Source organism: Falco biarmicus, chromosome 5 (assembly GCF_023638135.1).
Source record: "Falco biarmicus isolate bFalBia1 chromosome 5, bFalBia1.pri, whole genome shotgun sequence".
In the NCBI taxonomy this organism is placed as follows: domain Eukaryota; kingdom Metazoa; phylum Chordata; class Aves; order Falconiformes; family Falconidae; genus Falco; species Falco biarmicus.
This window is the reverse complement of record NC_079292.1, coordinates 21,641,899-21,669,441: the sequence shown is the minus strand read 5'-3', so window position 1 is coordinate 21,669,441 and position 27,543 is coordinate 21,641,899. Positions and strand designations below refer to the sequence as shown.

At 44.6% G+C, this 27,543-nt stretch overlaps 1 protein-coding gene across 4 annotated transcripts in view; it reads left to right on the top strand.

Moving 5' to 3' along the window:
* The window catches only part of UBE2H (ubiquitin conjugating enzyme E2 H), a 53,209-nt gene extending 27,359 nt beyond the window's left edge, over positions 1 to 25,850 (top strand). The window contains exons 2-7 of one of the 4 annotated variants that reach the window (XM_056340843.1): positions 290 to 366; positions 1,057 to 1,131; positions 12,140 to 12,179; positions 12,880 to 12,932; positions 16,802 to 16,930; positions 23,488 to 25,850. In XM_056340843.1, the coding sequence (XP_056196818.1) occupies positions 290 to 366; positions 1,057 to 1,131; positions 12,140 to 12,179; positions 12,880 to 12,932; positions 16,802 to 16,930; positions 23,488 to 23,612 (499 nt within the window). In that variant the 3' untranslated portion in view covers positions 23,613 to 25,850. The remainder of the gene's footprint in view (positions 1 to 289; positions 367 to 1,056; positions 1,132 to 12,139; positions 12,180 to 12,879; positions 12,933 to 16,801; positions 16,931 to 23,487) is intronic. The other 3 variants (XM_056340846.1, XM_056340844.1, XM_056340845.1) reach the window with 3 other exon arrangements.
* Positions 25,851 to 27,543: the final 1,693 nt, after the last annotated feature.

Below are 27,543 nucleotides of genomic sequence, written 5' to 3'. Positions count from 1 at the left end.
AGCTTATGCTGTGCAGAAGTAGATGGAAAACACAGCTCTGAAGGGAAGGGAGGCATCATCTCAACATTACTCAGTGCAGGGAAAGGGATTCTCCAGTGTAGAACTGGCTTTTACTAACATGTAGTATGGTCACTTAGATGTGTCAGGATACTTAAATGCCATGTCACAGGATATTTTGAGTATTTGGCTTTAAACTATTTGGTTTGACAGGCTCCTAGGAAGTTACCCCTATCTGAGTAAATGCATTTTGTTTTCTGGACTAAATGTTTTCCTTTACTTGATATATCAGTATTGAGAGCAAACACGAAGTCACAATCTTAGGAGGACTCAATGAATTTGTTGTGAAGTTTTACGGACCACAAGGAAGTAAGTATATGACCCAGCCCTTCTATAAAAACAAACTAATGACTTATAGTGGGGAACAGTGAAATGACACATTCTTCTGGAGTGGAAGGAAAAGATGAGCAAATCTAAGTGAGGATGAGAAATCAAAGGGTAGCAGTGTTTGGAGGCTGATCCCTCAAGGGTGGGGAGAAATAGAACTGTGAGCATTGATGCAGATGAACCACCTCCCTTGGAGCTGAGCAGAGCTGGATACTGCCTTCAGACAACTAGGGCCTCTGCTATGGCCTTCCTTACTGCTTTTGTTGATCCTTAGCTTTTCTAGACCTGACTCATAAGTTTTGCATCAGTCATCTGAATTTTTGCAGAGTTTATGATAAAGATTGCTTTTCTAGTGGCTAGATCACGAGTCAGGTCTCCAGCATGCCTTAATTTAGTAACATCTCTAAAGGTAAGTAGATTATTCCAAAGTCTCTGTTTCTAGTAAGGCTCTTGTGTCTTTGTGTTGAGATCTTCTGCAGTATCAGTTAAAATCATCTATTTCTTGTTGGGCAGCTCAGGAAAAAGGCTTTTACTGTAGGAGGTTTGATATGAAATCTTACCCTCTGATGGAGCTAAGTATTCTTCCAAAGATGTGTTTTGCTTAATGCTATAGTTCTGTTTATTCTCTCCTGAGTTATGAAGTGTCTAATACCTGTGTTTCTTTCATTGCAGCACCATATGAAGGTGGAGTATGGAAAGTTAGAGTCGACCTTCCTGATAAATACCCTTTCAAATCCCCGTCTATAGGTAACCAATAAGCACTTTCAGTCAAAATTGTGTTACTGTTTATGCAGGAGAGATGTTGGAGGTGAAGTTGAACCAACCCTCAGTGCAATCATTGGATCTTTACTTCAGATCTGCAGAATGATTTTACCATAGACTTCCAGATACCACATGCCAAGCAGAGAGGAAGTTTGGCCTTTTGACTGAAGGGCTAGAAGCTGGAAATGTGATATGGTCACATGTTCATGTGTTGATGAACTGAGTCTCTCTGCCATGTGCTTATTTTTTTTAATAATATATCCATCCGTGGGTAAGGTGCAGGATACTACAGTGAGTGGTGGAGCCTGTTTATAGAAAATTACTCATTTGGAATGGAGAGCAAAGACCACAGTGCATATTCATGGTCTTGGGGTGAGCCTGGCTTTTGGCACCACTTGTCCTAAAGTGGATAGACCTAAAAGCAGGAGCTGAAGCCTCTGTCCTCTTGGACTAGGTGATGCGTATGTGGAAGAAAAGAAGTAGGGACCTATCACCAGAAAAAACTGCAGCTGGTTAGACTGGTCAGGTTTGTTTAAACTTGGAGAGCAAATAGGAAGTTTTGATAAGGAAATGTTCTTTAGACTGTATCCATCCTATCTTTGTCCTCGGGTAACGGTGATCTAACTCACATGTCTTCTTGTACCTAACTTTATTCCAACCACTTAAGCTATAAATAAAATAGCCAATATTGCTTGAAAAACTGGAGCAGATGCATGAAGTTCCAACATCTCTGTTCTGGCTTATGAAATAAGTGCTGGTAACTCAGTGACATAGAGCTTCTCTATCAGAAGGGTGTGCTTGTGGCTCTAGCCACTGGAGGACTCTAAGGAGTGGAGAAGACTGCTCAAGGAGAGCTTGACTATGGTTGGATGAGATGGGTCCCTTCCAATATCAACATCCTGATTTGGAGTTGATAAGTATTGGCTGCTTTCTTAAAATAGACTCTTACACTAAGAGTGCCATCTATTTAAGATTCACTCTCTCTCTCTCTCTCCCCCTCTCTGGTGAGAGAAATAATCTGTCTAGTTCCAAACATGAACCATGCCTTTTGGGAAAGAGCAACGCTGGGTTTATGCTGTCCTTTACCTTTCTTTTTTTCTGTTGAAACCTTAACTGAACCATGGAAATGTGCCCACAGCTGAGTAACAATGCAGTATTACTGCAGATTCAAACCCTTTTCTCCTTCCTTTTGAGTCAGCTCTGAAGCATGCTGTAAACCTCTTAGGTTAGAGATTCTTTACAAGATGCACAGTATATTATTTGGTGCCAGTCATTTTTCCCTCCCCGCTTTTTAAGTGGCACAAACTGATGCAGATTAGGGTACTGTCATGTTGGCAGTCTTAAATGTGGGCTGGCTACAGTCAACTCTCAGCATATAAAACCCAGTTTCCTTGTTAATTGCTTTGGTGCTAGTCTACTCAAGATTGTTTTTTTCTCCCGATGTTCTTCCTGTGTGTATCAGAAATCAAGGTTGCTGGCTTAAAACAAACAAACAGTCTTTCCAGTAGCCTATGAAGCCAATGTAGCTAAACGTTGGCCAGGCTCTTGTATATTTATAGTGCTGTATTTAGGCTCTTCTTCATTGCATGGAAGTTGGTAGGATTGACCTTTTGGTTTGGTGGTTTGGCTTGGAGGCTGTTTAGTGCAGGCTGGGATAGGTGGGACTAAAAGGCAACCTGGGATCAGAGTTGGCCCAGCTGTGTTTTCAGAACTGACACCACAAGGATGGCTTTTCTCCTTGTGAACTCGGGGTGGGTGGGTCTGTCGGGAGTTTTCTGCTCAAATCACTGTTGCTTTGTCCCTTCTAATGTTGCTTTTGCTGTCTTCCTTTTAGTACAGCAGCTTTCCATCTGTCAGCTTGCTTATACCCGCTGTGTTGCGACTATTTTATTCCAGGCTCATCAGACCTTCTAGCATGCTTCCCTTGCCCTACGAAGTCTCTGTTTGAGTGGCTGAAAACCACCTCTTCTCTCACTGAGCTCCCCAAAAGGCTGGCTCTTGCTCTAGGTCTTGCCTTGCTGTCTGCTGAGCGAGGGCTGCTGGAAGCGCAGGTTACTTCCTGGGCAAAGCAGTGTGCAGCTGAGGGTTCAGGTTGGATAAACAGTCGATGCTAGATGAGACCTGGCTTAGCAAAGCAGGGCTCAGCTCTGCTGCAAGGAGGAAAGTGCTGGGGAGTGCAAGCACCAAGAACTGTGCTAGGACCTGGGGAAGCTCCCAACTGGCTCCAGGAAGAGGTTTGTTTTTCTTTGTCTGGTTCTCATTTCTGCTGCCCCAGCCCAGCTTATCTGGACAGCCAGGGCTGAGTGAGGTCTCAGCCCCTTCCTCTGGGCCAACTTGATCTCTGTGCCGCTGCTCTCAGAGGCAGACTTGGTGTGCAGTGCCTGATACCACTGGTTTTGGCATTACAGATAGCTCCTTAGCAAGCCTTTGTCCCAGCAGAACTGGGAGCATTCACAAGCTTGTAAATAAGACCTGTTCCCTCCCAGGTCTGCCTGTTCCAGTGAGCTTGGGTGTCCTAACCCAGCAGTCCTCAGCCAGCTAGATAACACAGGGGTAGGAACTGGCAGGGAATCTCTGATCTGAAAAGAGGTGGAAGTAAAGGATTTCAGAGATGATGGAGCCAGTAAATGGACAGAAGGTCATCTCGAGCACACGTGTAGCTTGTTTGCAGCCCTTCTGATCTCAGCACTGCATAGCTTCTACTGTGGTGATGACATGCAGAGTTCAAATTGTCTGTGTAAGTCACTGGCTTGTATAAAGTATAGAATCCAGCAGTTTCTTTTCCTTTAATAAATTACACTTCTATGTTGAAGCTTAAAGCAAAAATGCAGTCCTTGCAGCTTTCCTTGTTCCTCTAGTACTGTGGGCTAAAATTTTCTTTCCATCTTAGAAAATCTTAATGTGGTCTTGAACATGGCACGGGCTTTTTGCAGCAAATAACATGATGGTTTGAAGCATATCCATATGTTCTAGACAGTCGCTTCTGAAAAAATGACTGCTAATAGTTGCTTTCTAATCTGTTCAAATTGCTTTTATCCCAGCATGGCTCTGAGGACAAGGTACATGAAAACTCTTCTAAAGTGCGACTGACAAACCTGAATAGAAAAGGTTTTTTAAGTGCGTTCCAGTTTGTCATCTGGAAAGGTGCAGACCTTTTCTTAAACCCTAAATGAGTGGTGGTCCTCTTCACCTTTGAGGGTCTCCTAGCAGAAGCCTTTGCTCAGCGTGGTGGCTCTTCTCCTGCCAAATCTTTGCTCCCTTGCCCCATCCACAGCTCTCTTCTCAAGTTGGTAGTTATTGCTGTGGTCTATTAAATGATGCCACCCCAGGGACAGCGCTCTGGGATCTATGTGAAAGGAGCAGTTCCTGGAAGAGTTTCCGGTGTTTCATCATGTCCTGCAGTATCTTTCCAGTATTTCTAGCACTGCCTGTTCCTTGCTTGGTCTTTGCTGTGTAAGCAGACAGATCCCATGTTGATGCAGGGTGATTTTTCCTAACAAGAGCTTTACAACATACAGTGAAAAGGAAAATGTGCATCCTAGAAGAACATGAATCTAAACAGAGCCAGATGTAGGGCTGTCATGTTGGCTCTGGGCTTGAGCGCTCCCATTAAGATGAACTAACTCCACTCGTGGTCCCTAAATATCCAGATCTTCAGGGTTGAAACAAACCTCCTGAACTTGAGCAGTTTGTTAGAACAAAACCAACTCCTGAAAAATAGCCAATTGCTTTCTGAAGCTAGTGAATACTGCTGCTCTTAATGCTTTTCTCAATTAATGTAAATATCCCTGCATGCTTATGAGGACCCAAAGCACTCCCCTGCTAGATATCTCATTCCATTTTTGCTATCTCTTAGACAATGCTTTTTGAGCTGTTTATGATTTCAGTAACCCTGCTGGCACTGCTTCACTACTTTTCCCTTCGCTCTGGGGTTTAATATCTTCAGGGGAACTTTCTGCCTCGTCTGTTCTTGCTTTTTCAAAGAGGAGTTGTGAAGTACTTGAAGTACTGTTTTGAGCTCCCAAGTCACGAGAACACTTTGTGTAAATTTTGTATGTTTTTAATCAGTCCATATGCCTGCCAAGAGCCGGAGATTAATGCTCTTTGATGCCATAAACATGGGAGGAAGCAGAGTGTGAATGTCCTGTCCTACTTAGACGATAGGAGCAGTAGAAACATGTAAACCTTAGAGCCTGAGCCCTTACCTGGAAGCACCATGGCATTTATTTTATTGGTAAAATCTGCAGAAATATTAGGCCGGCATTGAGTCACTCTGGTTTCTTAATAATCAAATGTCACAGCTGCAAAGTTTGTGTACAATATGCTCAGAGCCGCAGTTTCTTGAACAAGTTCTGCATATTTATACACAGTTCTCATTTTCCTTCCATCTCTGGCCCAGTTATCTGCAGACATTTTGCATTTATATTTCACCTTTCTCCTAAGTGTTTTGCAAAACAAAATGCCTAGTATGTACACAAAACATATGGAAGTGTGTGCGTATATGTATGTGTATGTATATAATGAGATGTTGTGGCAGCCAGTACAGGAATGAAGCAGTGTTTAGCTCCAGCCAGGATTTAACAGATCTCTCCTGGCCTGTGCTTAATTTTTCTTTTTAACTGCAGCTGCTATTTTTACTTTCAGCTCCTGTCTGGATTGCCTTACATTTTGCTACTTAGAATTTCATGAGTCACTTATCGCCTGTGACCATTCTGAGCTTGCTCTTCCCTGTGTGTGTTGATCCTTATTCTGACCTATAAGCGATGTGAAAATGCTTGTTCTTTCGAATACACTTAGCTTTGTCTAAGGGGAAAGACGAGACACCTAAGGGTAATTTGTATCCCTGTCTCCACTCCACACAACTGTGTACTCTCTGCAGATTCCCTGCTACAATCAGAGAATGGGAACAGACTGACAAAATGGGGTAGGTGTTTTCAGCCTGACGTGGCACAGATTCACTGCCTTCTGTGCCAGTGTCTGAAACCTGGGCATCAGGTGATGGTGCACCTAAGCAATGAGATGAACTGATACTGGGCAATTACTTTGTGCTAGTTCTGCATGTTTTTCCAGAGATTGTTGCTCTTAGCACCAGTCTGTAAGCTTGTGGATGCTGCTTTTCCACTTCCAAGAAGGACCGCTCAGCAATCCACTGTGAGGAGGAGGTCCAGAGTTTATAGCTCTGCCGCTGTTTTCCATCAGCTACAGTCATATATTCCTGTCCTGATCCTTCCCTCGTGAAGTTGTCACAGGCTTATTTATGGTATTGTTTTGAAAAGCTACTAGAATTTGAGTATGGTAATATAAACTGTTCTACTTCTGCTGTTAGCAAGTTGATGTTACACAGCACTTCACGCCACAACTGTGCAGTGTGTGCGCAGTGTTACATTTGACTCTGTAGTTAGTGCACTGAATGGGCTTCTGACCTCCAAATTTCATAAAGAAGAAATCTTTGCCTTTGCCAATGAGAGCTTACTGACCTGAGAGCTCTGGACAAGGTGCATACCTCCAAGGCGGGCAGATCCTGTGCCCTTATAATGGGGAACAGCCATTCACTAAACCAGTTGTCCTAGTCTGCGGAGGGGAATAGGTATGAAGTTGAGGACTGGTCAGAGATCTTCCTGGTCTTGCTCTTGTGCCCTCTTCCCCATCTCCTACCGCAGTTTCTCAACCTGTGGTGCATAGCAGGCTCGCGATCAGTTACACAAGAAGGTAGTCTCTGAAATAAGTGCAGTGTGGTTTTAAAAGTAAAATAAATAAATGCATGTTCCCTTGCAGGCTTTGGGGTGTTTGGGGTGGGGGAAGTAGTAAACATTAGTTTTAGACTAATCTTGTCTGGCTCTTTGGCAACACTGCAGGAGTACTTGGGAGATCTTTTTTCATTCGGTAGGCTGTCCAGTGGTTAAAAAAAGCAGAGGGAGAACACTGCTCTTGACCTCTCTATGCTGTACCTAAGCTCTTTCACGTACTGATCTCTGTGCATGTAGTTCTGCCCCGAGCCTTGGGTGGTCGCCCAAGCCGTGTTGATTTGGTGTGGTATTTAAAACACAGTGCAGCCCTGCCTGCTTCAGAGAGACTGTAACCACCTTCCCACCTCGCCAGCCAGGCAGCCTGAACAGTTTCCTGGCCTTAATCTCTCATTAAAAATAAAACTTCGGGGCTTGTCAGTCTCGCTGCACTGAAGTCAGACGTGGTTATGTACACTTGGTCCTGTTGGCTGTTTGGCACCATGGCGGTACACAGATAGGAATCTGCTGTCACAGTTGTTCAGATAGAGAAGTGTCCAGCTGGCTTTATTTATGAGTGAAGAGAGCCGACGTGTGGGCAAGCAGTGGTGAGTTTGGGATGGGCAAGTGGGTATAAACCAGCTCCACTCTGGCACGTTCCCCAGAGCCGGTGGGAAGTTCTCTTGCATTTATCGCTGGTGTGGGTCGGCCATGCAGCTGACTCCCTGCTGAGCAAGAAGACGCAAAGCTGGAAGGCATGAGATGCACTGTGTTTGCTGGCATGGTGCTTTTCCTCCTTCCCATGTGCTTCCACAGGGCTAGCAGGACTCGCAGCTTGAAGAGCTGTGGTGCAGGGAAAAAGTCTTTTGAGGACTTCTCACCCAAGCTACCAGCTAAGCTGGCTGTACTTTGAGCTCAGATAAGCAACGGGCCACCTTTTGAATCACCACTCGTTGGATTGCAGCAGGTTACTGACTTGAAGGAGAAGCACTGAGGAATGCAGAAAGCTTTCTGCTGCTGCAGGCCAGTATTGTGCAGCTGAAGCTGTGGAAAGAGTGATGAGGAAGTCTCCAGCCCAGTTTTTTGATCCCTCTTATCTCCAGGTTTTGAGTCTATTCTGCCAGAATGGTAGATGAGGCAACCTGGTCTAGTGGAAGGTGTCCCAGCCTATGGCAGGGGAGGTTGGAACTAGATGATCTTTAAGGTCCCTTCCAACCTATACCATTCTGTGATTCTACAGGAGCTGTATGAAGGTAGGGGACCCTTCCTAAATCACTGTCCAGCTCTGTAGGCATAGCAACAGGGGAACAATCAATGTGGAACAACCTCTTGCAGGACCTTTCTGCCTAATGGCTCCAGAGAGCACCGAGAGGTGTCTTGGGAGTCCTCCATATTCACCACGTTATCCAGGTATTTGGGCTCTGCCTCTTGGAGGAGAATTTGCTGGCAAAGCAGCTCACGACAGCATGTTGGTTCTCACAGTGCCTTCTGGCCATTTCCTGGGAGCTTTAGTCTGGAGTTGTTCAAGAGAAACGTTGACATCAACATAAGTCTGAAATTTCTCCCTGTTTCTCCGCTGTGGTTTTGCTCACCTGGAGAGCATGTTCAGCTATTGGTGTCAGTGGCTGCTTTGACCCAACTGTGAATCAGTGCCCTGGATGTTCAGACCCAACCACGGTTGGTGTGTGAGCACGGTAAGAGAACAAAAGAGCTTCATTTCGTACTGGAATACGTCCAGCTGCTGGAGCTTTATGAATGTTCCTGTGTTTACAGGACCAAGGAAGATTGACAACCTTTCAGTTAGTTGATTTTTAATTTAAAAATGTGCTTCTCTTCGAAGATTTTTGTCAACCCAAGGAGTGATTACTCCAGGGCTATTGCTGAAATACCAGCATTTTTGAAGGTCAGCGTCTGCATATTGGTCTCAGCATCTTCCAGTATCGGAACAGATGTGTCCATTTCTGTTGTGTAACTCCTTCGTGGATGTATGGGGCTTTTTTCTGTTATCACCCAAGAGCTTTTTGTCCATACAGATTTTATGCAGTCCTGCTTTACCTTCAAAAGCAATCCCAGGCCTCGGTGTCTCTATGGAAAGGGTGGACCGCAGCCACTCCGCTGCTCAAATTCCTCCTAAGCATTGGCTTTTGCAGGGTTCAGTGTGAATATTCTTTTGAAATGTTACATTATTTACAGGCAGTCCAGCACACAGAATCGTGACTACTCAGGCCTGTGACCTTGGCTCCGTGCTCCGAGCCATGGTGAGAACCCAAAATCAAGAGCCTGTTCCTTGGCAGTCTTCATGGAGTGCTCACCTGGAGTTCTGTGCAGTATATTAATTGAGGTGTGCTGTGTACAAGACTCTGGTTGTAAACCTGCCCCAGTGTTTATGTTGGCTTGGGAGGGGTTTTTAACTCCTGGGTTCTTCTTTGAATTGGAATTTCAGTTTTATGTGGATATTTATGCTCGCTTTGTCTTTTATATTTGTAAAAATAAATACAGAGCAAGTCAGTATTATTGGAGCAATGTTAGCACTTTATCACTGCAGGAGACTTTACATTTAAAATGAAGGGGGAGATAATAGTTTAAGCTTGTTTCTGGGTCAGGATAAAGAAAGATATGAACAGAGCTGCTCTTGGCTTGGGCAGTTTGTGTCTGTGAAAGTGAGCCAGGGGGACCTTGGAAGAGTTGCAAGAAGATCTGGTAACAACCTAGGAAGTGAGGAGTGCAGGGAGAGGATGTTTGTGTTCTTTCTTGAAGAACAACTGTTTCATTTGGTAAGCTTGAGACCAGGGACAATGTGAAAGAAGGGATTGTTTCTTGCCTGGGTGAATGCAAAGATGACAGGGAAGAATTACAAATCTCTAGCACAGGACCTGCTTCAGCAGACAACTTAATCTCATCTCCCTGGATATAGAGTGCAACTTAAATGCTGAAGCGTGTGAAGGAAGAGCTAACTAAAACCTTACAGGTGGGTCTGCAGCACAGCCTGGTCCAACCAGCTGCAGGTGGCTGTGGTAAAGGTACTAGGAGATAGGTGAGATCAAAACCAAAATAAGAGAAGGCAGAGGGATGCCTCTGTCTGTCTGGGTTAAAGAGAGCCAGTCTGTGTCCCAGATACCAGAACAGAGAGTGTTTAATTCAGCAGATCTACACGTTACTGTCATATTCTTGCTACCTGGTGTCTTCCCCCATCCTCTCTTCCATTATGCTTTATCAGAAACTCTTTCCTCCCTCCCACTTTCTGAGAGAGAGATGGGATTTAGGATCAGGATCGGTGCTTGCTGCAGTTCTCCAGTGCCAGCATAATGGCTCCGTGACCTGATTTAAACTTGTGAGAGCTGCCATAACATAAATATTTGATGGAACTACAGCTTCCCTTTTTAAGTCTGCTTCAGTTTTTCAAGCTAAATCATGGCAAGGTATTCCTGAAAGACACTTGTTAGCGTGGAGTTGTTTATGCAGTTGTCGGATCTTCTTTTAGAGACTGTTCTGGCTTCGGGCATCGTTTCAGCCTTGCGTTGTATTTATGCAAAATCTGAGCAGTACAAGTAAACATGTAATTATATTTGTGTCATAATACGTGGAAAGAAAGGGAGTTAAATCCATATGTCAGCTCTTACCCCAGATGGGAACCATGCTGTCACTCAAATTGTGATCGCTGCTTGTTTGGGCAGAGATGGTGCATTAGCACTACTGCAGTGTCTTGCCTGGAGTGGCTGGGTAAAGGTGGTGAAGGCAGGGAGTTTGCTGAACGGTAAACAGTGATGTGTTTCTACACTTTTTAGGCTGCTTTGGAGATAAAACTTCTGTGTGTTTTGAGTCCTGGAAGGAGCTTTTTTAATGGATTGAGTCACTATCTCAGACCTAAATTTAAATTTCTCTACCTATTTTTATAAACATGGACCTTTGTCAGAAGAAATAGTTGCTATTAGCTTAAGTAGGTTTTTGCTTATTGCAGAAAGGTGTGACTCCCACATGGGCAGTGTTTGTAGGCTGCGGGATGGCAGTACAATAGAGGAAAGATGATTTTATATTAAGTTCTGAAAAAAAACCCACCATGCTAAGATCTGGAAGCAGCTTAACCAGGGACTGATCAAGGGTTGCAGTAGCCCTTCTGGGCAGATCCCAAATGATTTGGCCAAGCCAGCAGAAGTATGGAATACTCGATCCATTTGGCAGTGAAATAACTGGAAAACCCAGTTTTCTATCCCAGCTCCATGTCTGTTCTGTGCTGAGGACGTGTCCCATGCCCAGATGTTTCAGTTCCTCCTATTGAAAGGAAAGGGAAGAATTTGGAAGCTGGATTCTGCATCCACTGACAGCCATCATCCAAAACACTTAACTTTGCTTTTGGGGTGGACGTGCTTTACTTCTACATGGGCTATGGTGTGTTATAATTCCTTTAATGTTTTTGTTTTATAAACTCTATTTGTGGGAGAGGAGGGGAGTGTTTTTGAGGTGCCATCTGTCTTGAACTTGAGGTTAAAGTAGGCAGCTGGAAACCGCAGCTTACCTCTAGCTGCTGCTATCAGATACAGTCTTTAAAGTGCGAGGCATCTTCTGCCGTGATGTCATAATTGTTGAAACCACAGGATCTTTTCTTAACAATTTAATTTGCAAGTCCAAAGAAAGAAAGCACTCTGAAATCTGTAAGTCTGAAATGTGGACAAAGCCATGATGAGCTCTCTCATTCTAGACCTTGCATCTGAGCTGTTTTCTCTTGTAGGAGATCAGAGGTACCAACTGATGAATGAATTGCTGTGTTGATGCAAAACTTGAAGTATCAGCTCTCTGTACCACTGTCTGCCCCTGTATGGCTTACAAATGTAGACAATGTTGCAACTTCAAGTTCATAGAAAAATCTTTGTTGAGACATTAAAGAAAATTAATCTTAATGTTGAACTTAAGTTTTTGGTTTAGTATTTATTCAAAAGATCCTTGCAGCTTTTAAAAACACTTCATCAGATAAGAGGGCTCTGTTGTGCTGATGGGCAGTTCTTTACTGTAAGCAGAGTGTTTTGCTGAATTTTGAGGGAATGGACAAGGACCCTAGGGTCAGAATGTTGCCTGCGTATTTTAAAGGTTATATAGCTATATATAGCTCAGGCTGGGTTTTCTTTGAAACTAGTCAGATTAGTCCTTGTTCAGTAAATTCCAGGCTTGTCTTGTAAAAAACAAAAAAAGAAAAAAAGAAAGAAAAAGAAAAAAAAGAAAAAAACAGAAAAAATCTTTGGCTGTTTTCTGGTATTTACCAGTCTGTCTCTTTGCAGGGTTCATGAATAAAATTTTCCATCCCAACATTGACGAAGCGTAAGTAAATCCCTAGTGTGTGTTTCTTCTAAGGAGTTTGTCTAATTTTAACTGTATTTTGGCTTCACAATAATATGCTGATGAGTTGAATAATGCTTTCATCAATCTAAGAGTCCAGAGTGGGAGATGTGATAGACATAGATTTTGCAAGTTAACTTTCAGGAGTGGGTCAGGCTGTGGGCAAGACTAGAGAGTTGCATGCTGCAGACTTTCTTGCAGATGTGGTCTTTGTATTGCAAAATGCTTGATTTACAGAAAATTCAAGGTTGCCAGTTCCCCTCCTCATTGATATCATGCCGGCTTTCTAGAAAGAAGGAACAGTGTCAGCTAAGCCATAGCTCCCTCTTTAGCTGAAGTTCACATCTATACTAAAACTCTTGAAAAAATAACATGTTTTGCCACATTTCCTTTAGTTAAGGTTTGTTAAGGGAAGCCACCTATGCTTCCAGTCTCTTCAGCAGAGACCCATATGGACCAACTAACTCAGTAAAGGCTCCAATTTACTTTCTTTTGTGCAGAGTATGAAGATTCATGTAGTTAAAGGCTGTCCCTCTGTTAGCCACAAGGTAGAGGTAAATCATAGCTTATCTGAAGCAGTGGGGCAGAGGCAGAGCAGGGGAAGGGAGGTGTTAGATTGTATTAAATCCCCGGAGTATTTTTGAGTGTGACTGTTTAATTCCATCCTTTCCATATGTTTCAGGTCAGGAACTGTATGTCTAGATGTAATCAATCAAACTTGGACAGCTCTCTATGGTGAGTTTGGTATTTCCCTGAAAGCTGATCACGTGAACATCGGTATTTGGTGTGTTAACACAGCTTGCTGGAGACAGGTGATCTTAGACCAACTTTTGGTTTTGAGGTTTTGTTTTGGGTTTTTTTTTTTGGGGGGGGGGGGGTGTTGGGGTTTTTTTGCTGAAGTTTTAGACTCCTCAGCGAGCCAAGATCATGTGAAAAATTTTTTCGTGTGAAAACACTTTTGTAACCTATTTTTATACTAAAGATGTGAAAATATTTCATAAATCTCACGAAGGATTGCTCAATCCATTGCTTGGCATTACTGCACAACAGCACCCTTCCATGATTCAGCATTGAAAGAGAGGAGTGTCTGTACCTAAAGTGAAATCTAGTTCCAGCTACCCCATCCACGTTTTGTGCATGCATTCAAGCTGGTATTCTTTGTGTGCAAGGCTACAATCTCACTTCTGCAGAAGCTGGCACCAGAAACTGTACCTGTTTATCATGGCAGCATCATTTCATTGCAGGCTGGGAGGTGCTATTGCATCTTTGCGCTGCTTGCTGCAGAACATCTTGGGTTTCCCATTAGGTTGTTTCTGGCTATAACTCCCCTTTTTAGAGATACGAAATGATCAGCTGGTAGCTGAAGACCAGCTAAAATAGTGTTTAGGGAAAGCTGAAGTTGTTAAAAGGAATACAGCTGAGTATCTAGTCTAAGCTGGCTCCATTTTAAAAATGTGACGTTCTTTAGCTGTTCCTATTAGGCTTTGTGGAAGAGTGTTCAGGAGAGGGCACACATCAAATCGTTCACATTCTTCTATGAAAAACTGATTTTACCTATGTAAGTTGAAGCTTTGAAGCAGTTGCTAGAGAGACAAGCTACTTCACCTTCCTTGCAAGCCCAGTTTGTAAGGAAATAACCAGACTTGGTGAATCCTGGGTGGGAAATTGCTATAGCAACTTATTGAACTTTACTCCTCATCAGAATACCTTAAGTCCTCATGTAGTAGGTTCATGGCATACGCTTTGCGTGGTTTTGTTGTGAGAGATCAGCTTAGCCATGACCCAGGTGGTGTTGCTAATGGAGGAAGAGGATGCTTTTGTGTCCTGGGAGGATCTGATGCAAGGTGGAGGAGTGAAAGCGGTGTTAGTAAACCAAGCCCTCCGCCGGGGATGAACCTGCATGGTTCAGTCAGTAGCAGAATCCAGCTCAGTGCGGTGTGTGCTGCTGTTCCACAGCCTTAAATGCCACCTGCAGATCATGGGGATGGCTGGACAAAAGAAAATTACTCCAGTGTAACAGTGGTGCTGGTTTTCTGCTCTGGCAGTCTGGATTCTGCTTTGGAAGCCATGCATGGACAGCCACCCTGTTCTGCAGCATGCTCTCACAGACGGCCACAGTGGGGTTTCTGCACTGTTTCCAAACAATTTCATAAGAAGGCTTTCTGTGAGAGGTTTCCTAATGAGTGCTGCTGTATTTTTGTTGTTGCTTGCAAAGTAAAGAAAAAACAGCTTGGTATTTACCGTGCTTGTGGTGTATTAATACCATCAAGCTTTCAAAAATCTGCATTTTTCCCTGCAGTATCAGCAATAAGTGTGAGGCAACTTGAAGGTACAGAGCACCTTCCACACTAACTGGTGAAACTTCACATTAGAAAGTGCATCACTTGACAGTCATCTTATTGCAAACCTCCTTTGCCTTGCTGCAGGATGCCTTGAAGCTGCAGGGAGGACACTAGAGTGTTGTCTCTGCCCCTTCACTTAGAAGTCACAGAATCACAGAATGGTTTGGGTTGGAAGTGACTTTAAAGACTGTCTAGTTCCAACCCCTGGCCAGGGGCAGGGACACCTTCCACTAGACCAGGTTGCTCCCAGTCCAGCCTGGCCTGGAACACTTCCAGGGATGGGGCAGCCACAGCTTCTCTGGGCAGCCTGTGCCAGTGCCTCACCACCCTCACAGTAAAGAATTTCTTACTTAGATCTAACCCAAATCTCCCCTCTTTCAGTTTAAAACCATTCTCCCTTGTCCTGTCACTACAGGCCCTTGTAAAAAGTCCCTCTGCAGCTTTCCTGTCAGCCCCTTTAGGTACTGGAAGGCCACTCTAAGGTCTCCCCAGAGCCTTCTCTTCCCCAGGCTGAACAGCCCCAGCTCTACCAGCCTGTCTGCCTAGGAGAGGTGCTCCAGCCCTCTGATCATCTTCGTGGCCTCCTCTGGACTTGCTCCAACAATGTCATTACTTTATGCAGTTGGGTGATGCAGCTATAATGAACCCTATGCTCCTGAGTATATAAAGCCATGGCTTTTCCTCCTGCTCAGCAGGGTTTATGCTGAATGGGTGACTGAAGTAGTCCTAGCACAGTGTCTCTATGTCCCAGACATGTTGATGAAGGAGGGAAGAACTGACAGAATGTAGATCTATTTTTGAGTAAGATCCTCTTGAGTAAGATGAAATAAACACACCCATTAGGAAATCGGTCGAGCTGGTAACATGGGGCAGTGGTGAAGATCTGCCTGGACCTACTGCATGGCTCTTCTCAGACTGTATATTTGCTGGCAGTGGAGTTAGAGCTTGGTTTTCTGTGGGTGCAGCCCAGAGCCAGAGTAACCATTTGCACAGGGAGAGCACTTGGAGATACCTTTCCCCTACCTGTCCACCCATTTTTGATGAATCTTTTAAGGGGTCAGAGATCCTTGCCTGCTGTCAGATCTGGTTGAATTCAGCAGCTCTGTGAGGCTCGGTTGTGCCTGGCCTCAGGAACAGTCACACAGCCTTGTTTCTGTAGAGGCAGGTTGAGATGGCTGAACTGCTCACACGGTGGGTCCTAGGCAGTGTTGGGCTTCCCTTCTGACAGCTCCACTTTGATCCATGCTGGAGGGGACTGGTGATGCTCATCCACAGGCAGGATTTCTCTGCCACCAGGAAAGAGATACTCCCTTTAACTAGGGGGGAAAGGGGGATCCTGATAGAAGACATGTAGAATATCCAGAAACAAAACCCAACAGAAAACCTCACGCAACAAATGCTGGTCTGCTTCTCTCAGCAGCTCTCCAGAGGCTAAAGCGAAACCTGGCATGCTGCCCTGCACTGGGGGTTTAATCTCTGCTCTGTGTGGGTGTGCGTGGTCCTTCTGAAGGCCCTGAGGAGGAATGATGACGCAGGGCTTGTTTCTGAACACCCCCACTGCTGAAGTGTGGTACTTGTCGTCTTAGGGATGTGGGAAGAGGGTTTCGTGTATCCACAGTTACTCATCGGCACCAGAAGTATGTTTCCTGTTGTGGATTATTTGGTGACAGATGCCAGCTGGCACCAAGGTGTTAATGTGAGCTCTTCACATTCTGCAAATTGTTTTGAGTTGGAGGAGGGACTTGTTGGTTGCTCTTTCTATTAACACAGTCATCTCTAAAGTGCTCTGGAAGATGCTTTGTGCTTGGGATACGTCAATATAGTCACAGAGCATAAGACATTTGAAGATGGTAATAGAAGGAGGCAAAAGTAGGAGAAGAATTCAGTGAGGGATGAAGCACAGCACTGTTTTTCTTTCTTCCTTTTCTTTAAGCCAGGGCTGAGCCTCAGTGGGAAACAAGACAATTGTGTCCTTCCACTTTGCTTACCCACAGATACCTGTGTCTACGTTGTTGGGATGTTGAGTGGTTTGTGTAGTTAGCTGAGGAGCTGCAGCATACCTCCAGCAGCAGCAGCAGCTTTCTTATCAACTGCATATGTGCTTTCCCTGATGCCAATTCCTTTATTTTAACTTGTGCCCAGATTTTCAGTGCATTTGCTCTTGAAGCTTTGTGCTGCTGTTTCAGTGCCGGTGTTTGCAGGATGATTAATCAGACTGACTCTGGGTCTGTGGACATGAACAACTGTGTCTTTCACTTGCAGATCTCACCAATATATTTGAATCGTTCCTGCCCCAGCTGCTGGCCTACCCTAACCCTATAGATCCTCTAAATGGTGACGCTGCAGCCATGTACCTCCACCGACCAGAAGAGTACAAACAGAAAATTAAAGGTAAGGGCATAAATAACATAGTGCAGAATAAGTGGCATTACTGTGATTCCACCCTGGGGGAATGAGGGCTGTTTTTGCTGCACATCTGTGTGTCAGCGCCCATCCCTTCACATTACAGGAGCCCCATCCACTTTAAATGGGGGTATTTAATAGTCTGAAGTAAGGGGTGGATGAACTGTGGATGAAAAAAAATAAATAATCTGAAGTAAGGGGTGGATGAACTGCTGCTGCGGTGTATGCTGTATGTGGGGCAGGGGTTTTAAATCATTAGCAGACCCCAAGCAAGGAGGCTGTAAGCAGACTAGGTTAGGTTTTAACACAATGTGGGGAGATCAGAGAAACGATTCAGAAGAAAAGGTGCGTGACCAAAGAAGGGACAAGGAAAAGTGCTAAACTTACATGGAAGCATCCAGTTGCACAATTACTGGATAGAAGGTGGTGTGTTAGCAGCTCGTGGAAAGTGATCTTAGAGCAGCAATCAAGGAATTGGTGATGCTGTTGCAGAAAGCACTTTGGTACTGTGACAGAGCAGGAATTTCTGGTAAATACCAGGTAATCCTTCCTTGCTGCTTACTAGTGCTGTGCCTGCTTCAGGGACTTCCATTTAAGAAAGCTGCAGACCAATTAGTGAAGTCTGGCAGGGTGTAACAAGGGCAGACAGTCTTGAAGATGTGTCTTAAGAAGAGAGAGGGAAAAAACTGGAGGATTTTAATTTAGAGGACCGAGCAGGGTATGAACTTTGTGTCAAAGGTGCCTTCAAAGAGGAAAGGAATGATTTATCCTGTGATCATTGTGAGCAGGATGTGGTCACAGGCATGTAACTCAGCGGGGGGAGCCCAGACTAAACATTAACAGTGACTGGTGAGGGTAGGTGGGTGCTGGTTTGTCTGCTCCTGGAAGGGTTGTAAGGACGTTAGACAAGGCTGAGAAATAGTATGTCCTTGGGATCAGGGAAGACTCCCACTAAGGACTTTCAAATACTTTGGATAAGCCTGGCGATAGGACTGTCTTAGCAAGCTAGTGAGGCACAAATTTAATTAGTCATGGAAACAAAAAATAAGGTAAAAAATAAGAATTGGGCTTTCAATTTGCTCTCTGCCTTCCCTGGAATGAGCTGCCTGCAGACAGGAGCAGGACACCATTTCCTGATGTGACAAGCCTGTGGGAAGGCCACGGACTTTATTTCTCCCCTCGTCTCCCCTCATCCAGTGAATGCAATCAGCATTTAATCTAGTGGTGGGAAATCTACAGCCTTTGGTCCAGATTTGGTCTTCAACTAAGATTTTAAGAGACTGTGACCACCTGATTTTTTTTCTTTTGTTACTGAATAACCATAAAACTTGTTTGTCTGTGGGAGCCCTGCCAAAAAGGTTTGCAAGGCCTGCTCAACAAGGAGAGCCTCTGTGAGCAGCACAATCTAATATTCTTCCTGGTGTGAGGTGGGGTAGCAGCTTTCCTAACGGAGTGTTGTGAAACTCACTTGTTTTGGAGAGTGTAGGTATCCCAGAAAAACGTGGGATTTGGTGGTGGAGTCCTTCCATCAGCTCTGCCACGTCACTCTGGAGTGTTTAAACCTCCAGTCACTTTGTTCTGATGTGAAATGACTCTTCATCAGCTGCAATTTTTGTTTGAGGGTGGAACTACAAATGAGGCCAAGCAAAGCTGTGATTTAAATACTGAGTTATTCAGCCCACTTTGCTTGCCTCTTCTGACAGCTGCATGACAGGATTGTAAGAACTACCCTGCAGATCTGGCCTGCTCAGTATCCTGAAGTCCATTGTCTTGTTTTTTTCATATGAACAAGCTTCCAGGCAAAATGGTTTGTCAGACAAAATCTCCAGGGCCAGCCAACACAAGGGACGCTTTGGGTGTCCTTTATGCTTTAATGAAACAGGAATAAAAAAAGATACACCCTTGGAAAAAAAGCAAATAAATTTAATACTAGCCAACAGCAGGTGCTTCAAGGAAGATCTGAGGACCTCCCTCAGGGAGGCTAAATGGGATAGTCTGCTCCCTTGTTTCCATCCTGACAGCCAGGTACAGGCTGTGAAGATGATATGGAAGGAGTTTTAAGTGCTTGCAACGTGTCTCATGTTCCATATAGCAAAGAGCCCTGCCTCTTCTGTCTCTTCCCAGGCTTGCGTGACAAGTATAATACAGAGCTAAACACTGTCATTCCTCATATTGTAGCATTTTTAAAAATAGCCTTGGACATGTTAAAATTGATGCGATGGATTGTAGCAGCTTCTCTACTCTGGGAAACTCAGTAGTGCAAATACATAATTTATTGCTGCTTTTCTTCATTTTTTTAGTTATGAGTACATAGAACAGTTCTTTGACATGATGGTAGTGAAGAGATGGGTATAGGCTTTGAGATTTTTAGTTCCTGTGATTCTTGGCATGAGACCCAGACAAGTAAGGATTTATCGTGAAACTGTAAATATCCATTAATATTACCAATATACAGCTGGAGACTGTGATTCTTAGCATTAGAGCTTTCAGCTAGATGAATTAGTTCAACAGTGCAGAGCCAAGTGCTCCTTTAAAATCTCCCTGGCTGTCCTTGGTGAGATGTCTTGCCTGATCACTGGTAGAGCACCAGGGGGTGGGCTTCAGACACACAAAAATGGCTCAACATTTGGTTGTGTTGAGTTGTTGGGAATTGGTGCTTAACTCCTGTGTGGTCTGCTTTTTCTTTTTCTTTGGTCGATCCAGTATGAAAACTTCTTTTAGGAGAGTGGCAGTGTTGAGTAACAGCAGCTGAAGGGTACTGAAGGGCAAGCTGTGTTTGCTGGGAGCAGAGGATACCTCTGGGAGCAGTTCTCCCATCCCATGTGTCAGCCCTGAAGTTCCAGTAGAGTCGTTTGAAATGCCAGTATGGCTCACAGGCATATACCAGCCATGGGGCATAACCACAGCTTATTCTTGTTGCTCCAGGGTTTAAAAACTAGATGAATCAAAGCGATGTTTCCTGGGTAGGAATGGGTGCATCGAGGCTTTCCTTCTTGAACAGGCTACTGTGAAATGCGGCTTGTCACTATTTAGATGTTTCAGTTTTCTTCACTTAGTAGACTGTAGATCCAAGTTCAATGCCACGTTCAGCAAAGAAGCTCCCTGGAAGTTTGACCTTTCCCAGATTAAACCTTCAGAAAAACCCAGCCCAGGAGCTTGGTAGCTTTCCTGGATAGAAGGTGGCATTTTAAGTTTGAAATGCTTCAAGCTGTTCAAAGATAGGGACAGACATTTTACGAGGGCCTGTAGCATAAGACAAGAGGTAATGGATTTAAACTGAAAGAGGGCAGATTTAGATTAGATATTAGGAAGAAATTCTTTACTGTGAGGGTGGCGAGGCACTGGCACAGGCTGCCCAGAGCAGCTGTGGCTGCCCCATCCCTGGAAGTGTTCCAGGCCAGGCTGGACGGGGCTGGGAGCAACCTGGTCTAGTGGAAGGTGTCCCTGCACCTGGCAGGGGGGGTGGAACTAGATGGTCTTTAACCCAACCGAAACCATTCTGTGATCCTGTGATCATTCTATGATTCTATAAGTTGTGTTTTCACTTAGGCTCAAGCAGGCCTTTCTCAACAGTAAGAAACAGTGGCTTCCATGTCCACATATCCAGTGGCCCAGAGAGCACTTGAAGCAGTCAGTGAAGAAGTGCTGCTGGCCTCCTCTCCCTGCCATGGTCACTGGTTTGTGGCTGCTGTGTTTGGGGACTCCCAAGGCAGCTACAGCATTTGTTTAGGTGGGTTTGGGGTAAACATAGAGGGAATGTATTTCTAAGGTTCCCAATAAGGGGATGCTTGTGTCATCCAAGGACATCCAGAGTCTTACAGCAAAGGCACATGAGTTGCTGGACTGTGCAAGGAATAACAACTTCTCTGGGTAAACACCCCTTTTCCAGAGGGAGATTCATTCTTGGAGCGCTATGGGAAGGGAGTAGCCGCCACAAGGATATGTCACGTCAGCATCTCATCTCCTTAGCTCTGCTTGTCATCTGCCAATCCACCTTCCCGTGTAAATTCTGTGAAGACGCGCTGCTTTTTTGGGTCCCTCTTTCAGTTAGTCTCTCTCATCTTTAAACCATTAGGTCTGTCGCACCAATTCATCTCACTTGGCAGTGTCCGTCTCTTTTGGCAGATGATCCCTGCCACATTCGCTGCAACTCCTGTTCTCTGGTACAGGCAAGGGATGTGCTCGGGCAGGACCTGGGCTCCACAGTGACACGGGTGAGCACCTTTCAAGAAGGGGGTTCTCAGTGCCCAGGCCCTGAGGATGGAGCACAAGGGTGCTTTTCTGTTGATATTCATGGGCTGCAGCCTGAAGGCAATCCGAGACCTTGAGTGCTCCATGCTTTCCAGTGTTTACATAGCTGCCATCAATACTTTATCAGTTCTTAACAAGTTCTTGTAAAACAGATTTGAACAGCTGCTTCTGTAGTCCGAGTGAGCAGGTTAATAATGTATATTAAACAGTCAGACTGAAGCTGCGTGCGTCATTAGATGGAGAAGCTGAAGCGCACTAGACTCCAAAGTACCTTCCAGCTAGCTCTCACAGTTTTTTCCAGGGTGGAGCAGGTCTGCCAAGGCCACCAGCTGCTCCATCCTGGCAACTCTTCCATGAAGCGTTGGCTTTGGTTTGCTCTGTCCATGCTATACTCCTGAAGCCAGAGTAATGTGTTTGGGCTCTGTGTCCTTATGTCAGGTTTAGAAACGTGGAAAAAACCCACAATGATGCAGACCTCTTGCCGAGTATTTTCCCTTCCGGTAGGCTGAGGGATGGAAGTGCAGAGGGAAGGAGGGATGGCTTTAAGAACAGCCAGGCTCTGCAAAGCACAGTCTTTAAAACCTGTGCCTGTAGCACTTGGTTATCTGGTGTTAGATGTGTCCTCCTGCAGCTTTGTCAGTGCATCCGTCTGCCAGTACAGTACGGAATAAAAAGCAGTGACCTGTGCTCCTGGAGGAGAGATGCTCCTTGTGGACCTCACTCCCTGGGAGGAACTAAAGAGCATGCATTTGGGATGGCTGTTGGGCTGGGACTGGGATGTGACATTCACGTTTTCACGCAGGGACTCATCTTTGAGCACACAGGGATGGCGGTGTTCCCTCTTTCTTTGGGTCTTTAATACTGCTGTTTGGAGGAGGCTTTGTTGTATTTTAGTACCTCCGTATCCGGAAAGGTAACGAGTTCACAGCTGAAATTTCTCTACGGCAACATGAGCACATCCCTCTCCTTCCCAAAGTGCCTGACCTGCAGTGTGGAGGTTGTGCTGTTGGGATACTGAGGTTACATCGCCACTTCATCCGATGAAGCTGCTTTCTCAGCGTGAGGTGGAAAAGAGGCAATAAATAACAGGAAGACTTAAAGTTGAGGCTGAGCACCCCTTCTTTAGCCCAGTTTTGTGCCAAGTGCTCACCTCTGCTCCACTCTGCATGCCTACATGTGTGTAAGGAATAGGCTTTCTCTGTTCAAGGTAGCCTGCCGGCTGGGGACACCCACCCCTCCTCAGATCTCAGAGGGGACACTGCACGAGGCGAGTCTCCTGCAGCCACAAAGGGTGGGAGGGGATTGCCAGACTCAGTCTGACTGATCAGAATCACTTCGTGTTGCCTTTTTGCTCTGTCCCTCTGCACAGAGGTGACCGTGGAAGCCACACAAGCCACTGTTGGCAGGGGTTACCTTACCTGCTTGCAGGAATCCCAGTAAACCAGTTCTCTTGCTTGCTGTACAGCTTCCTGCTTGCTCCTGGCTGAAGTTCAAAGTGTTGATCTGGGTGCCTAGAGCTGGTGTGGTTTGAACCCCACTGTGAGACACTGTTTCCGTCAGTGACCTGCAGTGCGGTGGCCCTCCTCCCTGCGGGTCCTTCTCAGCTAATCCTGTGGCTGCTGTTAGATGTGAAGCAGGTTGCAAGGGTTGTGCTTTGAAAACAGAGCCTGGGGCAGACCCATGTTTATTTTGGGGCTGGGGGAGGGAGCTTTTACTTTTCATTTAGAAGAAGGAAAAAAAAAAAAAAAGTGCAGCTATTCCTGCAGTAGATTTCTGCTCCACTTTCTCTGTCAATCCATTTTTACACTTTGTTTATGCAGAGTTTAGTCTGTCTCTCAGCTTGACTTCACTGATGGTTGTTCTGCCCTATCAGTTTAAACTCTCTGATCTTCATTTCATAAAGTCAGGCTGCATAGTGACATCTTGATGGCTTTTAGGCTTGTTCTCTAGGTCACCACAGTAGCTCCTATTTTGGCAGTAAATTGAATCCTGTCCTATTAAGTGAGATACACCGTACAGGGGAAGAGTTGGGTTGTTTCCAGCTACACTGTGCGTGACGCTGGCATAGGAGCGTTGGGATCGTACTTGTTTTCAAGGGTCTTGCACGTCTCTAAGATCTCCATCAGCTGTTTTCACATGTTGTTAGACAATGCTGCTTTTGGTCTGAGAAATACAGTAGTCTATATGACTTATCAAACATGACGTGACCCAACCAGCTGTTAGTTGTTGTTCAGTCATCCTCTGACTGTTGAATATATGCTGCTTATATGTCTTGTCTTTTCTGTCACATGCAGAATACATTCAGAAATATGCAACAGAAGAAGCACTAAAAGAACAGGAAGAAGGCACCGGGGACAGCTCATCTGAGAGTTCCATGTCTGACTTCTCGGAAGATGAGGCTCAGGACATGGAGTTGTAGTAGAAGAGGCAACCTGCTTTTCAGAGAGACTCTAATTTCCTAACCATGAGAAGCAGACTATAATATTCATATTTAAACAAAGCAATTTTTTTTATTACTAAACAAGGTTTTTATGAATAATAGCATTGAGATATATATATCACCCTTTAGATCTTGATTTTCTTGGTCATTTCTCGAACCCGAGGTGCATAGCATATTCCCACATTCCATTTTGGTAGCAATATGCAGCCCGAATGCATGCATTCAGATTCCATTTGGCCAAGTCAACTTGTGTGCTACTGAACTGTCAGCTAAAACAGCTGCCCTGGTAGGTAGGGAGTTAGCAAAAAGATGTTTGCTTTCTTATCAATGTTTCCAAAGACACCACCTTGGATGCTAACGTGGAACAGCATATTCTCAAAGTATAAAATCTGGGGGATGATATACTAACCGTGTAGATCAGACAGTGGAATAAAAGCTGCTCCTTCAGGTCAACCTTGCTGATGGTATTTTACATGGAGTCACATTTAAAAAAAAAAAAAACAAACAAAAATAAACAATACAAATGCATGGAGCTATTCAGAGCATTGAAGCTTAAAAATTTGACTTGGATTTTAAGTCCGTTTTTGTATGTGGACTCCTGCCTGCCCTTCTGAACTGTAAGGACTGACAACCACTGGTCTGTTTGCTTTTGGGACTTTTGAAAGCCTTCATCTGGATGTTATTCACTTTCTTGGTCTGGATTACAAGCTGTTCCCTTTTCGGGAGGAAAAAACAAAACAAAAAACCAAAAAAAACCCCCCACCAACAAAAACACAAACCACAAATGATGCTCTCTGAACAGTGCTTTGATTTAGCTGGAGCACATGTGAAGTGAAACTCTTACTTTGTCATAGTTTTGAAACTGCTGCCCTTTAATGGCTTCAAGTTTGCTTTTTTCTGTTGCTTGAAGTATGGTTAAACACCTCGCAAACACTCTCCATCTCCTAAGAGGGTCCTCTGACCAGATGGATTAGCCTTGCTGAGAGCTTCAGATCCACGAAGACTGGCCCATTGGCTGTGGTCCATGAATCCATCGGCGCTGATTTTATTTTCCTTTTTTCCTCCCCCTTCTGCACCAGCTTGGTAGCCATCTGCTTGTGTGTGTACAACAGGATTAAAATTTCTTAAAAGTTAACAAAGAGTATGATCTAGAAAAATTTGAGATGAATAAAAAAGCCTAAAAGCACCAATTGAGGAAGCAAGTGAATCTGCTCTGGGTTTTTTTTTTGTTGTTTGTTTTTTGGTGGTTTTTTTTTCCCCCAGGATACTTCTGAATTGAAATGTTTGATTTCTCCTGGTGTCTTTCAGCAAGCTGAGATTTTTGTTTGTTTTGTTCAGATGCTATGAAACCTAATATAGTAAATGTCTACCTGGGATGCCGGTATACTTGAATTTGGATAATTGTGCATTGGAGATTCAGACTAAGAGGAATTTTTGAAGGTGGATGTTACCTGCTGTATTCTTTTGGGGTTTCGGAGAGGTTTGGATAAGATATTTTAATTTGTGGTGCAGCCTACAGGACAGTGCATGGAAGAATCAACCCACCCTGAGCAACTCTCGAGCAGAGTTTTGAATGTCAGACTGGTACATTTGTCATTTTCCCAGATTTGGGTGGTTTTGGTTTGGTTGGGTTTTTTTTTTTCTTTAGAAATGCCACCAAGTTTTGAGTCATAGGGATTGGAAGGTTACAATCCTATTTCTAATTCATAAAGCACAATCGAGTTATTTTTTTTATTTTGGGGAAAAAAACAAAACAAACCTCGTAAAGTACCACTTTGCTTTAGCATGATTTTCCTTAATAAAAATATATAAAGAATTTCCTTTATGTTAATTACGGGCATGAAGCAAAGGTTTTTCCTCTCCTTTTCCCCCTTTTTATTTTAAAGCAGTAATGTTAGGGCTGTGGCTAGTGACTGTGCTGAAGTTCTCTATCTAGCATTTGTGGCTTGTCGGAAGGGTAATATTAACTATTTAACATGTAATGGTGTACTTAACTCTTATCTAGCACGCTGTTTTTCTCATTACTTTGGGGAGGGAGGGGCCACGTTTTGCTGGCACTGTTTAACTTGCTTACCTGCTGACCTAGCAGTTTGCTTGTGCTATAACCTTTACTGTAGGTGCTACTTAGGAGTAGAGTAAGTGCTGGGTGGTGATATCAGTTTAAAAGATAAAAAAACCAAAAAAAAAAAATCACAATAAAAATTTGTATTTTTTCAATATTGTATAAAAATAGTGTTCTAATTACCTCACCCCCTTCTATTCCAGGTTTTTCTTCCCCGTCACACCATCCCCTAACATGGATTTAGTGCACCTGACCACTTGCATGTTCCCCCCCTCCTTTCGTGAAACATATTCTGCTAACCAGGGATTCCAAAAAGAAAAAAAAAAATAGCGGTAAAGCTGCAGCTTGCCTGGGCCAGCTCCTGGCCTGGATGCGAGGACACTGCGGGGCTCGTGGAGCTGGTCTGAGCTGTGTGGGCTGGCAGATCAATGGCTCTAGAGCTGCGAAAACGTGTCCGGCTCTCCCCAACACTCCTAAGCTGTGGCAAAGGTCGCTGCCCCGGCACAGAGGCTTGCACTGTGCCCAGTGGCAGAGGAAAACGTGGCTACCAAAATGCTGCGTGTAAAAATGTCTGTCCTGGATGTAAGATGCTTCTAGGGGATAGGCTGGATTGGGGTCTGCTCTGTGGGTCAGGAAAGCCTGTTCCTGGCTCCTTTGCACCTCTCTGGTTCTTCCCCTCTATAATTTTTCACTTTTTTTTTTTTTTTTTTTTTTACCCCCCAAATTTCCCTCCTTCTCTCAAAAGAAACTTCCCTCCCAAACAGTTTGTAAATAAAACTCACCTGCGTAGTCTGGAAGAAAAGGTGGAGCCACACTGAAGCGAGATAGCTCTCTTTTTTCGGGGTCATCTTGAGTTTTTTGGATGTTTTTTTTCTTCGGAAAACAGTGGTGTGACCTTGTGCTCTGTCTGCATGATGGGAATTTCTCAGCCAGCCCGTGATGGATCCTGGATTGAGTTCCCTGCTACCAAAACTTGCCACCAGCCCCTTGGTGCTGGTTTGGAAACAACCTTTGGCTTTTATTCCTGTAATGTCTCCTCGTACCATCGAGGATTTTGTGTGAGATGAAAAGCTGAGTTGCCGTGTCCCTTGATGGTGGCACCTGGTGCCTCGGGGTCAGTCAGTGACCCTCCGTGCTGAGTTTTTCCTGAGCCCCAGGTCAGTTCAGCAGATGCTGGTGTGGGGACAGGCTTGAGCCGAGCTTTGCCATCAGCCTGGTATGGCATGGGCTTGTTGTCTGCCAGCCTCCACCATGTCTGTGGTTGAACCCCAACTCATCTCTCTCTTCTTTACATGTCTACCCATCCCTTAACACATGCTGGGGAGACAGGGTTCCCCTTCCCATCCATCCCTGCCTGGCACGTGTCATCCATCGGCAGGGACCCTCCTCGCAGACTGTCAGGAAGGCTGGGAGGTACTTGAGTTTTCTCTTTTATTTTTTGCTTCTCTTTTTCTCATCCAAGTTCTGCTGGCACTTTAGCAAGGGTGTTTGCAGCATGAGAAATGGCCATGATTTTACAGCCTGTGTTTGGTACCTATCATGTGATACTTGAAGAGATCAGGGGTGTTTTGCCCTTTGTTTGAATTGGCTTTTTATTTTTTATTTTTCTTTTTTCTCCTCTTTTTCTTGCATTGTTGATGGTAGTGGGCACATCTGCCACCCTGACAAAATGCCTCTTCTCTAAGAGTATAATCTCTCCAATAGTTATGTATAATTAAAGAACTGTAAACTTTTTTTAAAATAAAATATGTATATACCTTGAAGCTTGGCTGGTGCTTGATCGCCGAGAGCTTGAGCTAGCAGGAAGGACCCTGGACCTTGTGGCATTGACTCTGCATCCCACCAGGA